Source organism: Sus scrofa, chromosome 15 (genome assembly GCF_054392235.1).
Source record: "Sus scrofa isolate SSC_HxYL_T2T_F1_AM1 chromosome 15, Sscrofa_HxYL_maternal_Yorkshire_Landrace_v2.0, whole genome shotgun sequence".
Lineage (NCBI taxonomy): Eukaryota > Metazoa > Chordata > Mammalia > Artiodactyla > Suidae > Sus > Sus scrofa.
In genome coordinates this window covers 47585981-47601176 of record NC_139397.1, presented here as the reverse complement: position 1 = coordinate 47601176, position 15196 = coordinate 47585981, and the positions used below count along the sequence as shown (strand labels likewise).

Sequence of the window (15196 nt, the reverse complement as noted above, 5' to 3'; positions counted from 1 at the left end):
GAGTGAAGGTCCAAAAGGGCAGCTTAAAAAGATACAAGCGGATTCTGGTGTGTTCCTGTCCCATCTGTGAGCAGTGGGCTCAAAAGGGACCACAAAAAGCAGAGACGGTGCAGCCCTTCACTGTTCTGCTGGTCCTGGGAAACATACAAGGGTTCAGCCCCATTTACCTGCGGATGCTGTCTCCCAGGTGGGATGCTGGGCCCTCACCACCTGTCCTAGGCACACTCCTGTGTCCCCCTCCTCGAGAGAACACCCTTAGCGGGCAGCCAACCAAGATCACTGATAAGGAAGGGATCCCCTTATCAAGCTTAAAGCATTTTGATGGTTTATTTGTTCGTTTATTTTGTAGGGGCTTTTTTTAGCCTCTCCCACTGCATGTGGAAATTTCCAGGCCAGGTGTTAAACACGCACCACAGCAGCAACTCAAGCATCGGCAGTGACAACACGGGATCCTTAATCCACTGTGCCACCAGGGAGCTCCAGAATTTTGCCTGAGGATTCTCAGAGACTCCTAAGCCTTTAGAGACCTGACAACATGCAGACTTGAGGATCCTGTCCAGCGCTGCCCACCACTGACTAATGCCACACCTGTACAGCTGACTCTGAGCTGCAGGTAGGGTGGGGAAGGGCTGGATACAAATAAACACAAACCCAGGTAGGGGAAGAAACCCCCTCCCGAGGCCAGTTCACTACCTGGTGGACTCAGATCTGGGGACCCCCCTAAGAGAAACCACTACTCTTCCCTGGGGAGCATGAGCTGATATTTTTCCCCTCTCCCTGCCATATCCTAAGAGACCAAGAGATTTTAACTATGGTAATTAAATATTTCACACACCTAAAAATATATATATCCACACATGTGCATGTGGGTTTTTTTTTAATCTTCCCATTACTCGGCTATTCAATGTTGGGACCAAATGGAGGCCTCCCATCTGTGTGTCTCTCATTAATTTCAAGGACATATTTGGTAATATGCTACTTGCCAGACTACTGACATGTAACTAAAACCCATCTCTGAAAGTATAAAAGGAAGGCTAGATAAGCAATGTAGAGCAATAAATAAAACCCTCCGGGACCAGCGATTCATTTAGTAGATACAGTGCACACTGTAGAGTCTGTTTAATTTCCAAAGTAATCGGGGGCTGTTAATAAAGATTTCCCAACCCCAGCCTCCCACAAACACACTCCCTTTTTCTAAGGAAATGTCTTTTTCTGTTAGTGTCAATCCTTGAAGGTGCTTTATATAAAACCCCAAAAGGCCAGCTTCTGTCCTACAGGTGTTACCTTCCTCATCCAAGACAAAGCTGGAGGACACGCCATCTGTGTCACTGACGGACACAGAGTAAGTCCCTAAGTCCACTTTATCCGGATGCTTAAAGTACAGCTTTGAGCTGAAAGGGAAGAAAAACGAGGGACGTTAATCACTGTGTTTGCAGGCAATCTGAAGGGTCACAGCTGCCAGCTCCAGGGTGGAACTTACTGGTCCCCCACAGTCTCGACCTTGAACCTCTCGTCATCCGCAATGTCTTCGTAGGATTTGCACCAGGTGAAGTGAGAGGCATCCGTCATCTCCTGGCAGTCAAAGCTCAAGTAGATGTTGCCCTCCTCGTCTACCCCCGCACTGATCTCCTTCGTGCCTGTGGAGCGAGAACACCGGGAGCCTCTCAGGAGCTGGCTGGGTCCTGCTGAGTCTTTTTTTGGAGTGTCGGGGGGGTGGCCTGGGTGGAGGGCTTGTTTTACATCGAGTCATCACTTTCCGCCTACCGTCCACCTACACTGGGGAGCGGACGGAGGGCAGAGAGGTTCGGGGCTTCATTTAAGTCATCACATTTCTGTGCACTTCCTTTCCTGCACCCAGTACACTGGAGAAAACCCTTCAGGCTGCAGTCCAGCCATAAGGATCTTTCTTCTCTGGGATTTGACCCTCCCTGATCCTGAGGTCCCAGCAGGTGTGGTTACAGCACCTGTTTCACCCACTCCGGGCTCCACTTACTCCACTTTTTCCTCTTAGGGGGGACTGTTTGTTTGTTGCTTTTTGACAAAATGGGCCCTGGCCCACACAGGCCAGTTGGGATCCATCCCTCAGGATTCAGGGACAGGAGGAAACATGCCAGCCTGAGCCAGGGCCCCAGAGTTTCAGGGCCCCAAGACAGTTTCAGGTTCTATCACCTGAGAGTCAGGGACCCTCCTCTGCCCGCACCCTCTGAGCTCACCTCCCACCCTCAGCAGCACCTCCCTGCCAAGGTCCCTCACTGGCCTCTTACTACCTGCAACCAGGAAAACCGCTATTGGCTTCATAATTTCTGGTCAAAACTCTACCACAACATAAAAGCCATGCAACATAGACTCCCCTGCACACGGTCCTACTGCTGCCAATAAAGACCCCGCCAGCCACACAGTGTGGCCCCACCAGCCCAGGAGGTCGGGGCAGGCAGTGTGTCTTTGAAGACTTGTTCTACTACGTTCATCAATCCAACTCCCTTAGGAAATGTGACAGGGCACCAGAGATTTTCTGTGATGCAGGACTTCTGGCGATGTTGAAAGACATGTTTACAGAGCTTTAGTAAATTCTCTCTCTAGTGCTTTCAAAACTTTCCATTTCAAAAGTCATTTCATTATATGTAGTTTGAGGCCAAACATTTATATTCAGTTGAATATAAAATGAATATCTACCTATCGTTCAAAAAGCAAACAAAACTAAAGTCAACAATATTAAAAAAAAAAGTTTTTCAAAATGAGACAGGGCCACTGTCCATTGGTCCCCCCATCCATGCCCATGTGCACGGCTCTCGTGAGGTTTTGCCAGTTGAGCACCCGAACAGGCAGGTCTCACCTGGCCTGGCCTCCACCAGCACCGGCTCCGATGTGTCCGAGGGCTTCCCCACCCCGTTTGCGTTTACCGCCCTGACGCGGAAGACATAGGTTTTTCCTTGGTGCAGGTCACAGACCTTGAGAGACAGAGGAAACGTCACACGTGAACAGAAAAATGAAAATGACGACACTATTCATCACATTTTATTACAATTGTACTCTCTTTTTACAAATAGCTTATTCTTCCAGCTGGAACAGCCACACAGAAGAAGCCAGAAGAACAGGAGGGAAAGGGAGCCACAGGCATCACTGCCTTTGCAAGAATAAACAGCTTTGCTACTGTTTTGATATAGTCTCTCCTTTGTCCTTTGCAGATTTTAAAGCAGAATTAAAATCCTATGATCTAGTTTGCAACCTAGTGTTAATATTTAAAATAATGCTATAGGACTAAATATCATCTTACGTGTGATTTTCTACATAAAATGTCCCATCATTGAGGCATATCAAAGTCAAGCCCATATGGGGAGTTCCTTTGTGGTGCAGTGGGTTAAGGATCCTGTGTTGTCACTGCAGTGACTCAGGTCGATGCTGTGACGTGGGTTCAATCCCTGGCTCAGGAACTTCCACATTCTGCAGGCGTGGCCAAAACCAAAATAAAACCTGTATTTCCTATGTGCAGATGATGTATATTTAATCTGCATGGATAACAAAAATAAAATAGGTATTAGCTAATTTCTAACTAACTCATTTAGCTGGATTCTGTTCATTCAGGAGACACTGATCTTGCTCCATGCTGTCCCATTGCTTTCAGAGGCTATGGCTCACATAGATGTCTCTCAGCACACAGCTGAGTGGATACTCAGAAATGGCCTTTCCTTAAGGATGCCAGTCACCTCTCTGTCTGAACCACACTGCAGAGCCCACAATCTAGAGATGAAAGCCTCTGACGAGAGGGGAGGGCCTCTGGGTCTAAGGACTACTGTCCCCACTAACCTGACCCAGTGACTGTGAACTGCAGGTACTAAAGACAGAAATACCTGGAGAAAGAGAAACTTCCTCATCATAATTCTGTCAAATGTATTCATACTGTGTATGCAGGTGTGTGTTTATCAGACATACACCAGTGATCACGTGAATGAAGTAAATAAATAAGGGCTTGGTGTGAAAAGACATAATACAGTCGTGACTGTGGAAGGTGCATCAGCACAGCTGTGACTGTGAGGTCTCAGCACTATCAGGGGTTGTAAGACAGCAGGAGGGGGAGGAAATAGGCCTTCCAGATGGCCCACACACACAGTCGCCCCCCCATGTCCTCCGACGGCCAGGTGCCCTGGAACCACCTACAATGACCCAGGTGCACAGCTCCCAGGGGGAGCTTCTAGCTAGACCCCCACAGGGATGAGCTACTTCCCCCAGAAGGCAAACCTAAGAAGGAACACTCAACTTTTATTTTATTTTTTTCCCCTTTTTAGGGCCGCATACGCGGCATATGGAGGTTCCCAGGCCAGGGGTTGAATCAGAGATACGGCTGCCGGCCTTCCCCACAGCCACAGCCATGCCAGATCCGAGCTGTGTCTGTGACCTACAACACAGCTCACGCAACACCAGATCCTTAAACCACTGAGCGAGGCCAGGAATCGAACCCACAACCTCATGGTTCCTAGGTGGATTCGTTTCTGCTGTGCTACGAGGGGAACTCCAGAACACTCACCTTTAAGTAACGATTTGCAGTGGCAACTTCATTGACGGTGTTCCACTCTCCGGAATCCTCCTCCTTAAAATCCACAAAGTAGCCAGAGACAGGGCTGCTACCGGAATACACAGGAGCTTTCCAGAGCAAGACCAGGGACGTGTCCCGGACCTCACAGAACGTCAGGTCGTAGGCAGGACCTGAGCAATGGAGTCAAGTCTGTGTAGGCACCCATGCAGGCAGCCCCTAGGCCGCCCCAGACATACCGCCTGCTAGTAGAGCCTGCACACCTGCTCATCGACAGGTGGTCATGGACACCCCTCCCTCCAGGCACTCATGGGGAGCAGTGCTGAGCATGGTCCTGGGAGCTGGGGAAAACCTGCCTCATCAACCAGGCATGTAGGTGCCTGCAACACACCTGGAGTAATTCATGAGTCCCCGTGCTCACCCGAACCCAGCAAGTACCTCCTGTAGAGAGAAAGTAGTACAAGAAAGAACCCCAGGGTACCTACCCAGCCACTGGTGGGAACCTGGGCATCACAGGACTGTCACTCAGAGCATCTGACCACCTGAAACTGGCTTACCTGCTCCGCCTCCATAGTACCCCAGCCCCACTCTCCACAGACACCTGAGCAACCCTAGGGATGAGGGCTGACCATCCCCAGGTCCAGAGGGGCCTCGAGCAGTAGGAGGGGAGCAGCAGCCCCCCAACACTAATTAGTCTGCAGCCTTGGAGCCTGCTAAGCCCCCAAAAGGCACTGGGAACTTCTACAGCTTTTCCTTCCATTGACTTGTCTAAGGTGCAAACTAATTTCCTTAAAACAAACACCCCCACAAAAAGGAAAGAAGAAAAGCACTATAATCTGGCCACAAAATGAAAAAAAAAATCATCTGAATTTTGAGCTTTTCAGCTCCAACTAAAGGTCTGCTATCTCGTCTTGCTTTGCTTTGTTCCAAGTGTGAGCATAGTATTAATTGCATTCCACATTGTTGAAGCGGATACAGAGAAGCAATGCCCAGTGCTTGCAAATTGTGAAACGGAGCCCTGAGTTGATGCAAACTCTGACAATGATGCATTGCAGAACCAGCAGCCCCGTGGTCCGCGAGGAGACTTGAGCTAATACACAGCTCATAGCATCCTGCTGTCCACGTGGAGCTGGCCCATGCCCCTCTCCTGGGATCGGCCTCCCTCTGCGCCTCAGAGAAAAGATCTTCTGGAGGAGGTTGCCCTGGACCAGCCTCCAGCCACAGCATCCTGGATGTGGGGGAGCCGTGCAGATCCTTTATCCCAGGGGGTGTCCCCCTACAACTGTCTCAGACTTCAGCCCCAATCACTCCACACTTGTCACCATCTTATCTATGCATCCACAGCCCAGATCACACAGAGGGTCAGGCTAACGCCGTGCCCAGTGCCTGGTACCTGGTAGTGATGCCAGAGTCTGTACAAAGTGGCTGAAGGTCTGCTGGTGCCGAGGCCAATGGGGGTGAGGCTGGCACACGGAAAGCCACATCTCCCCCAGCCCTGTGAGTACAGCGCTTCACACAGCATGTGTCCACAAGAGACCATCTTACCTGGCTCAGGCGCTGTCCAGGCCTCACACTTGAAGAGCTCACTGGGATCCGACGGCAGCCCGATCCCCACCAGGTTGGCGGCAGCAATTTTGAATTCATACGTCGAGCCTTCTGTCAAGCCCTCCACCTATTGAGTATCTTACGTTAACAGGTGAAACAACAGCTGCACTACAGCCCATGGGGGAAGGGGGGTTGGTGGCTGATTTACAGATGGAATACAAGCAGGGGGGCCCTTGCCAGTGAGTCAACCACGTGTTTCTGGAAGGTTATTCATATGCCTGCTGCCATCATCATGTTCAACCTGACGTGGTTTGCCTCATCTTCTCCGTACACCCTCCTCAGGGGAATGAAGGGAGGACTTTCTGGCGGGTGGGAAACCCAGGCTGAGAGAGACGAGAACCAGGAGGACCCAGGGGGATTGCAGTCGGGGGGGGGGGCTGCCCTCAATCCCAGGAACCCCCCCCTCCCCTCAACATCACACGTGGGGTGTCAAGAACCAGGGACAGGAAGCATCCTCACTGAGGGGTGTGGCCTGTCCCCTCCCCACACACTGTCTGGAGGTCCCTAAGGGACCATTCTGCCTGGTCTGTGCCACAAAAGATGAAGGGAAGGCCTTGGACCAGAACCACTAGCCCTGCCTCACACCCCGGCCACTGGCACGAACACAGATCTGCAGGATATCGTGTCTCCCAAAGCAAGTGCATTTGCAGTCAAACTGCTACACGTCCTGCACACAGGTCTGCGCTCCTTGTGGAGGAGCTAACACTGCGCAAGCAGCATTTCCTTGTGACTTTGGGACCTGACAAAAAACAGTACAGTGTCTGAGGATAAGCGCGGACAAACCAGCAAGCCTGAACTTCTGCAATAGGTGTCATAATAGACACGCGTGAAACACACGGTAAAGACGTATCCTATACACTCAGATATTAACACAGAACCTTCCACAGACAGAGACTAGACCTTCTAAGAGCCTCCTCCCCCAAAACCCTCATTTTGTAGCAAGAGTGACTTCTGCACAATAGGTAGCCATGCCACCCTGGGAACGGCAGTCACTCCCTTCATGCACACAGGGACCCTGTTAAACAAACTCTTTGTCACCGGTCTCTCTCAGAGAAACCCTGTTCGGGGGGCTTTCGAGGAGCGGCTCAGGGAGGTGGAGCCGTTGCCTGTGGCTGCTGAGGGTTTGCACAGGGACTTGATTCCAGGCCTTTATTACTCTAAGTCCACATGCCTACTCCTGCCACCTGGACATACCATGCACTTGGGGAAGTGACTGCCTGGGAGGCTCGAACACAGGGCCTTCTCGGGAAATGGGGACAAGGGAGCAGAAGCATCATTCTTCTCTGTTCCATTCTTCTCGCCTCAGGAGGAGACCTGCCGCCAGCCACCGGGGCCGAGCACTCACTGCAGCACCCGGCCACCCGCCCACCTGCCCGCTTCCCTCCTCTGGCGTCTCAGAAAGAAAATGCTTCTGAGAAAAATCACCCCGCTAAAGTAAACAAACCCGCAGACACCCACCGTGAGGATCCTCTCTTTGAGAGGTGAAGAGTTGACTTCGTGCCAGTTTTTGTGGTGGCCCTCCCGCTTGTCCACGTAGTACCCAATGATGGGTGAGCCCCCGCTGAACTTGGGCACCTTCCAGCCGAGGGTCATGGAGTGGCCGTCACAGTTCAGAAGTGTGATTCCATAAGGGTGGGATGGCACGGCTGCAGGAAACAGTGGAAATGCACCCACAATCTTAGCACAATAATCCTCAGCATTTGAAAGCATCCTCAGCCGCCCCATCCACCTTCTTCCCTTGCTTTTGTCTCTTGTTTTAAAGAGGGCAAGTTTTATTTGTTTGTTTTTTTAGGTCCGCATCCATGGCATATGCAAGTTCCCAGGCTAGGGGTCTAATCAGAACTGTAGCGGCCGGCCTGCCTCACAGCCACAGCAATGCCAGATCCGAGCCTCATCCATGACCTACACCACAGCTCACGGCAACGCCGGATCTTTAACCACTGAGCGAGGCCAGGGATTGAACCTGGATCCTCATGGTTCCTAGTGGAATCGTTTCCTCTGTACCACAACAGGAACTCCAAGAGAAAGTTTTTAAGTTTCTTTCATATGTGTTTGCTGCAATTTCTAAATAATCTTCCAATACATATATACATATATATTCCAATATTTCAATCATCCAAGGGCAGTGAATTATTTAAATCTGGCCTAGACATTGGAATAGACACCCCCCCCCCCAGAAGGAAACCTTGAGAGAGAAGCTTTCTCACCATGGCTGTGAAGACCGGCAACCTCACCGCCCATGACCAGCGATGACCAATACATTTAGGCCAGTGAATCTCAATCTCCTACATAGTTACAGATGAACTCAGATGAGTAGGAACTCAGATGAATATGAATACAGGTTTCCCTTTTAAATGCCGGATTCGGAAGTGGATTATTTTTTCCAAACAGATGGAAGAGGATGTGTCTCTGCCGCCGCCACCCCCTCCCCCGCCCCCAGTTCTAAGCAACCTGTCTCCCATCGTCCTCGGTTACCTGAGACACAGGTAACTGGGAACAAGCTACTGTCATTTCAGAATTAAAACATAACTGATTGGTAGGAATGGCTTGAAGAGGCCAATGCTAATGTTTGAAAGTCCCTCCTGGGAAAAATGGATAGATTAGAATAATGACTTTAAGAGAATAATTGCTGTTTTGCTATATTGCCCAAGTAAGTATTATTAGGTTTGACATTTCTTGGAAATTCCAGTAACATTATTTTATTTATGGCTAGAAATCATAATTTTTGAAGATGCTTTTGGATTTAGTTGCAGACAAAAATCATTAAAGAGCAACACATTTCTCCCAGAAGTAAAAAGATAATACTATGATTCAAACTGTGTATATGAGATGTTCATATTTGAAAATATTCCTGAATCCATTTAAGTCGTGGGGTGCATTTTATACTAAATAACCAGAGCATCAATCATAAAACACAGAGCTGCACAGATCAAGTTTTTCTTGGGACCATCACACAAGTTAGGATCCAAACTGTTCAGTGTAATCAAAACAATAATTTCGAAAGATCACTAGTTATGAACAAAGCCACAAAGTTACGCAAACATTTGAAATTCTCTGGAATGATGTATTAAAGCTCCTTGAACTAAGAACAGCTGAAAGGCCACTGACGTGCTAGTTTCACATCTGTTTTGAAAAGAGTCGGTCATACCCCACAGCATACATTTTAATGTGGGTATGTGCACGTGGAAACAAAAGTGACCTCCAATAGCATTTTCTATTTTTAATTTACATTTTATTAGCACATTATCAATTCTCCCGTCACCCTGGCATGTCCGAGACAAGTAGCCAATTGATGAGAAGTTTCCACAGAATTATGTGTTCTCTGTTCATCAATTTACATCCCCTTTTCCCCTCCGGTTATATTCTAAATGAATCACAAATGTTTTCTCATGCAGAAATTAAAATGCAGCAGAGAACCAAACACTGGCTCAGAGCCGCCCGTGAATCACTTACTGAGGGCAGCCTGGACTTTGATGACATCAGACTCCTGCGAGTTCTCGCTCGTCCCCACCGCATTCACAGCTTTAACTCGGAAGATGTATTGCTCGCCAGTCGTTAGGCCGTGCACCACGAACCTGAGGAAGACACGACACGAATCGAGGGTGTGACTACAGGGGTCAACGTTTTTCCTCTTAACGACAGATAGACATCATTATGAACGTGCCGTAAAATCTTCACCAGAGCTAAAGGGAAGTTTACTTCTTTGAGTGCCTCGTGTGTGCACAACATACATCCATTTTCACTTGCAAGTTTAGTTCATTAATTGGAATCAACAGGCTGGGTCCAAAAGTAAGGCAGGAACACCCAAAGACACGGGGGCTGACAGCAGGTGGGCCCCGAGGGGTGGACCACTAGTTGCTGGATGCGGTCTGGGGGCAGGAAGCACAGTCCTGAGTGGGTCATGCGGTGTCAAAGCCCCTCGCTCTGTGGCTCCCCCTTCATTTCTGAATCTCCTGGGTTTTGTCTGGATACGGGTTCTAATATAAGGTAGGCTGCCACTCCTTACCTAAAAGAACGCACGGATGTAGAACTGAGTAAGAAGGAGTTAAACCACAAGGCCTAAGGATTTAGACCAAGGCCAGGTTAGGCTTGGAGACGGCTTGGACACTTGACAGATTTTATGTCCTCAGCCAGGTTACCTAACCTTGGAAAGACTTTGTTTTCCCATCTGTACAAGGGGATAATGGTCCCTACTGCTCAGCACAGCCACCTTGCTGGTGCTAAGTGCTCAGTAACTGTGAGCAATGATTACTCATCTCAGAGTCTACAAACGTTTCTCAGCCATTTGTGAAAATCCTGCGCTAGTGATAGTTTAAGTTTTCTGTCCTGAGAGCTCTCCCTGCATTTGCTGGCAGGACTGTGAAAACATCTAACCTCGTTCTCAGTTATGTCTCTTTTTTCCTGGCTACAGCTTTTTCCAATTTTTTTTTTTTTTTAAAGAGTGAAGAGGGCACGGTGTCTGAGCCATAACAGACAACCAGTCACAGTGGGGATCAGACGGCTACCTCCACTGTCCTGAGTGCACCTCCTGGAGAAAAGCCTGAGGCCCCAGGCCATCCCCACAGGCTCAGCAAGAGGCAGGAGCAAGTCAACGCCAGAGGAGACGCTGGGACCACTGCAGATGGGGCCATGTCACCCCTGCAAGTGGGCAGGGCTGCCCTCCACCAGCTTTGTGCAACTGGTGTCTGGAGAAGAGGCCTGTCAGCTGTGTAAACAAAGCAATATTTTTTCTTTTTATTTTAGGGCCACACCCACAGCATATGGAAGTTCCCAGGCTAGGGGTGGAATTAGAGCTGCAGCTGATGGCCTACGCCACAGCCACAGCAACGCAGGAACCTATGCTGCATCTTGTGGCAACCCCAGATCCTTAACTCACTGAGTGAGGCAGGGGATCGAACCCACACCCTCAAGGACACTATGATGGGTTTTTAACCCACTGAGTCACAGCAGGAACTCCGACAAAGCAGTTTTTAAAGTTCAAAAAATCAATACAGAAAAACAAGACACCTTTCCCATCCCAGTGGCTGCTTTAACTCTCCTATTCAGGAAAAGTCTTAAAGGCTAATCACGTCAGAGGGGATATGCTCTGGGGCTCTTCCTCCATCAGCAGACAACTTGCTTCAGCCAGGTGGTAGAACTAGCTCACCAGCTGTAAAGCACACAGCCCTCGTGTACAGGTGAGGACACAGACTCATGGTGTAGACCACACAGGTGTCCCTCCCTGGCACCTGCCCCTGTGGGCCCCATGGGTTGTGGTTCTTGTACTTCACTAGGGAGCAGGGGCATTGGCCGAGGGGTGGGGGGGGAGGGGCCCAGGCAGCAGCACCTGTTGTAGCCAATGGGCTTGTGGTTACAAGGCTCCCAGACATTGGAGCCGGCCACGCAGCAGTCCACGTAGTAGCCGAGCAGGTCCTCCCCATGCTTCGGCTGGTCCCACTGCACCACCACCGAGGTCTTGGTGTTCCGGGATGCAAGCACGCGGCCGGGGGCCGAGGGGACCACTTGGCAGAGAGATACGGACACAGGGTCAGTCACATCGGAGTTTGGGGGACACCCCCCTCAGGCCCTTTGTCCACAGGGCTTGGTTTTAGAGGAGAGGTGGGCAAGGAGGGCGGCCCAGGGAAACAGGGGACCCAAGTGGTGCTCAGCGGACCCCTCCCCCTGTCCCCAGGTCCCTGCCTGGCTTCCAAAAGGAATTCCCACCAGGGTTACGCCCCTCTCTCCCCCAGAAGTAACCCATCTGCAAAGCTCCTCGGTAACACATGGGCTTTGCTAACCAGGAGGAAGACATGTAGGATGTAAGATTACCCATTTTGAGAAAATAACACCATTTCTATCAGATTAGAGGGACTCTGGGGAGCTCAAAATCCAGCCATGATTGGACCATGGATTTCTCCCCTCCTGCAGTTCAGAATTTCTATAAGCCTTACCTGACATCTCCAGGGAGGGGACTTCAGCCAAGAAGTCCTAGTGCGTTTAGGGCTAGGTTTGGGGGATGGGGGTTGTTTCTCGTTTTTTGGTTTTTGTTTTTTTTAAGTGGCCATTGCCTAAAAATATTTCTAACCTGTTTACACGGGTCATAAAAAGATGGAAGTTGGGAGAGATGATGACCACATCAAGGCAGAACCTCCATTTTGCATCGCTTGCCAAACGGAGGTTCAAGGTGATGTGAATTATAACTCATGACGACTTTTAAGGTCTTTATCAACACAAGATAATGGCTGTCCCGCAGCCTGTCCTACAGGGGCCTGTCCTACAGTCTTGGCCACTGGCTGTGACAACTCACCGATGGTATCTTGGGCCTGGATGGGGGACGTGATTTCCGACGGGTCGCTCAGGCCATGCTTATTTGCTGACAAAACTCGGAACACGTATGATTTCCCCTCTGCCAGATCGAAGACGGCGTATCTTGGGGACCTGACAGCCGTCTGGGCGTTCTCCCGCTGCCAGGTCCCACTGCCGACCACAGACTGCAAAGACAGGGGACTGTGTCAAGGCCTGAGCTCCCCAATGTGCATTGAGGGACTGCTCCGGTCCAGTTCCCAAATTACCCTGTAGGGACCACACATCCAGGGCCATCCATACCTCAGTTCTGAATTTTAGGGAAAGGGAGCCGATTTAGAGAGTAGGTAAGAAATTATTTCCAAAGTTGGGAACGTTACCAGTGACAATTTTTAACATAAAAGCCAATAAACTATGGAAAACTTCAGGGAATCAGTGCATAGGTTGTGGCTTTAGTAAAGATGAAGTGAAATCTAAACAATGAGGTGATTAAGCAGGAGAGGCAGAGAATTCCATCACAACTGCTCCATTTCAGTTTAAAATATTCACATTTCGTAGCTATTATGGTAGTAACACAGCAACCTAACTAACCAGCAGTTGGGCAGATATGTTATGATCCAATATGATACATTAATACTACATGTGTCCATTTAAGTTACTATATAAAGATGTTTATTCAGACAAGAACTGGATCATTCTGTTAAATATAATGCAGGGAGTTCCCATCGTGGCGCAGTAGTTAACGAAACCGACTAGGAACCATGAGGTTGCGGGTTCAATCCCTGGCCTTGCTCAGTGGGTTAAGGATCCGGCATTACTGTGAGCTGTGGTGTAGGTGGCAGACGTGGCTCGGATCCCCCGTTGCTGTGGCTCTGGTGTAGGCCGGAAATCACGTCCCCCATCCAGGCCCGATTGGACCCCCAGCCTAGGGACCTCCATATGCTGCTGAAGCAGCCCTAGAAAAGGCAAAAAGACAAAAAAATATATGTATATAATGCATGATGCAGATTGTATCTATGATATATCTAGATTTAAACACCTATACAGAAAAAAACATATGTAACACATGTTATAATGACGGCTTTGCATTATCAAATTATTGATTTTCATTTTATTCTACATACCACCTATGCATTTTCCAAATTTTCTATACTGCGTGTTTAATTTTTATCATTGATAATTACTTTTAAAACCATGATTACATGTCTAATTTAATTTTTTTCCATGATAGATAAACCCCCTTTTGAAAAGAATCCTGAGGCAGTAAAAGTGGCGTGTGCACTGATCCTACTAAATGCCACCAAAAAGGACAATGAAAGCATATTGAACACCCCAGGCTCCTAGACATTAGACTCACACTTAGAAAAGTTTTCCGTTTTCAGCAAAAGTGACATTGCATTCTTGGGCTGACACAAGCATCCATGGTGCCTGTTCTCTGGCTGGGAAGCCCTGGGAACACTTAGCTGGGCTGATCAGAGGAGAGGACCCCATTGTTGGAGTGGGAACAGGGAGTGAGTAGGGAAAACGCTGCCAGGGTCCTATGGCCAAGCTTCTAGAAGAGCCTGGGAGGCAAAGCTGAGTCAGGAAAGGAGGAGCAGGAGCTGGAGGAGACTGTGGGTCCAGGGCCCTTGGGGGGGGCTGCCCGGGCATCAGAAGGACTGCAGGTGCCACTGCCTCCATTACAGCCAGACCCAGGCACCCCTCAGCTGCCAGATGCCATGCCCAAGAACTGCAGGTACCACTACCTCCACCACAGCCAGACCCAGGCCACCTCTTGGCCACCAGATGCTGAGCTCATGGCCATGAGGCATCCCAGCGTCCACACAGACAAAGAGCCTCGGGTTGTGGATTTCCAGGCAGAGCTCTAAGGCCCCAGTAGACCACCTTGTCTGTCCCGCAGCTCCCCACCCCCCCAACCAGTTTTCGAGGCATGGTGTTTGTGCTTTGCCCATCACACTGTACCACCTTGGTGGCAGGCAGTGAAGCAGAGGCAGGCCTCCAGGATGCAGTACTCTTTTTGAAAGGGATGGAGGCCGTGAGACAGGTGAAGGGGAAAGAGGTACCAACTCTAGTTATGCAGTAACTCATGGGACGTGGTCCACAGAAGAAGGAATGTGGTTAATAATACTGTAATCACTCTGTGTAGGGGAGAAGGTAACTGAAGTTACTGTGGTCATTCCACAGTGTGCGCAACCGTCAAATCACCATGCACTACACCCAAAGCTAACATAATACCGTACGTCAACCATGTTTCACTGAAAAATAACTAAACATATAAAAAAGATTTTTAGGAGTTCCAGTCTTGGTGCAGCGGAAACGAATCCAACTAGGAACCATGACGTTGCAGGTTCGATCCCTGGCCTCACTCAGTGGGTTAAGGATCCAGTGCTGCCATGAGCTGCAGTGTAAGTCACAGAGGTGGCTCAGATCCTGCGTTGCTGTGGCTGTGGTGTAGGCCAGCAGCTGTAGCTCCAATTCGACCCCTAGCCTAGGAACCTCCATACGCTGTGGGTATGGCCCCAAAAAGACAAAAAAAAAAGAAAAGACATTAAAAAGATTTTTTAATGTGTTTGCTAACGTTTGGTCTTTCCAGCATTAGGTAGGAGAATACAGAAATATCTCTGAAGAGGGCCCCAAAAATAACTTTCCTCCTGAGACAGCACTCATCCGGGGCTGACTACTGGATTTTCATAATGCAAAATCTATAAGTCAGCACCCAGAGGTAAGAAGTTAACACTTGACCCTGCACACAAGGAAGCCTTGCAGATAAGTGGGGAAAGT

General features: G+C 49.3%; 1 protein-coding gene across 2 annotated transcripts in view; it reads right to left on the bottom strand.

The window, feature by feature from the left end:
* The window catches only part of MYOM2 (myomesin 2), a 77537-nt gene that overhangs the window by 24627 nt on the left and 37714 nt on the right, over positions 1 to 15196 (bottom strand). For both annotated transcript variants that reach the window (XR_014829728.1, XM_021075902.2), the window contains exons 15-23: positions 12420 to 12603; positions 11460 to 11634; positions 9587 to 9708; positions 7592 to 7779; positions 6074 to 6200; positions 4523 to 4701; positions 2834 to 2948; positions 1481 to 1637; positions 1285 to 1391 (exon numbers count right to left, since the gene is read on the bottom strand). Coding sequence is in view for 1 of the 2 variants with exons in the window: in XM_021075902.2 (XP_020931561.2) it covers positions 1285 to 1391; positions 1481 to 1637; positions 2834 to 2948; positions 4523 to 4701; positions 6074 to 6200; positions 7592 to 7779; positions 9587 to 9708; positions 11460 to 11634; positions 12420 to 12603 (1354 nt within the window). In the remaining variant the exon portion in view is untranslated. The remainder of the gene's footprint in view (positions 1 to 1284; positions 1392 to 1480; positions 1638 to 2833; positions 2949 to 4522; positions 4702 to 6073; positions 6201 to 7591; positions 7780 to 9586; positions 9709 to 11459; positions 11635 to 12419; positions 12604 to 15196) is intronic.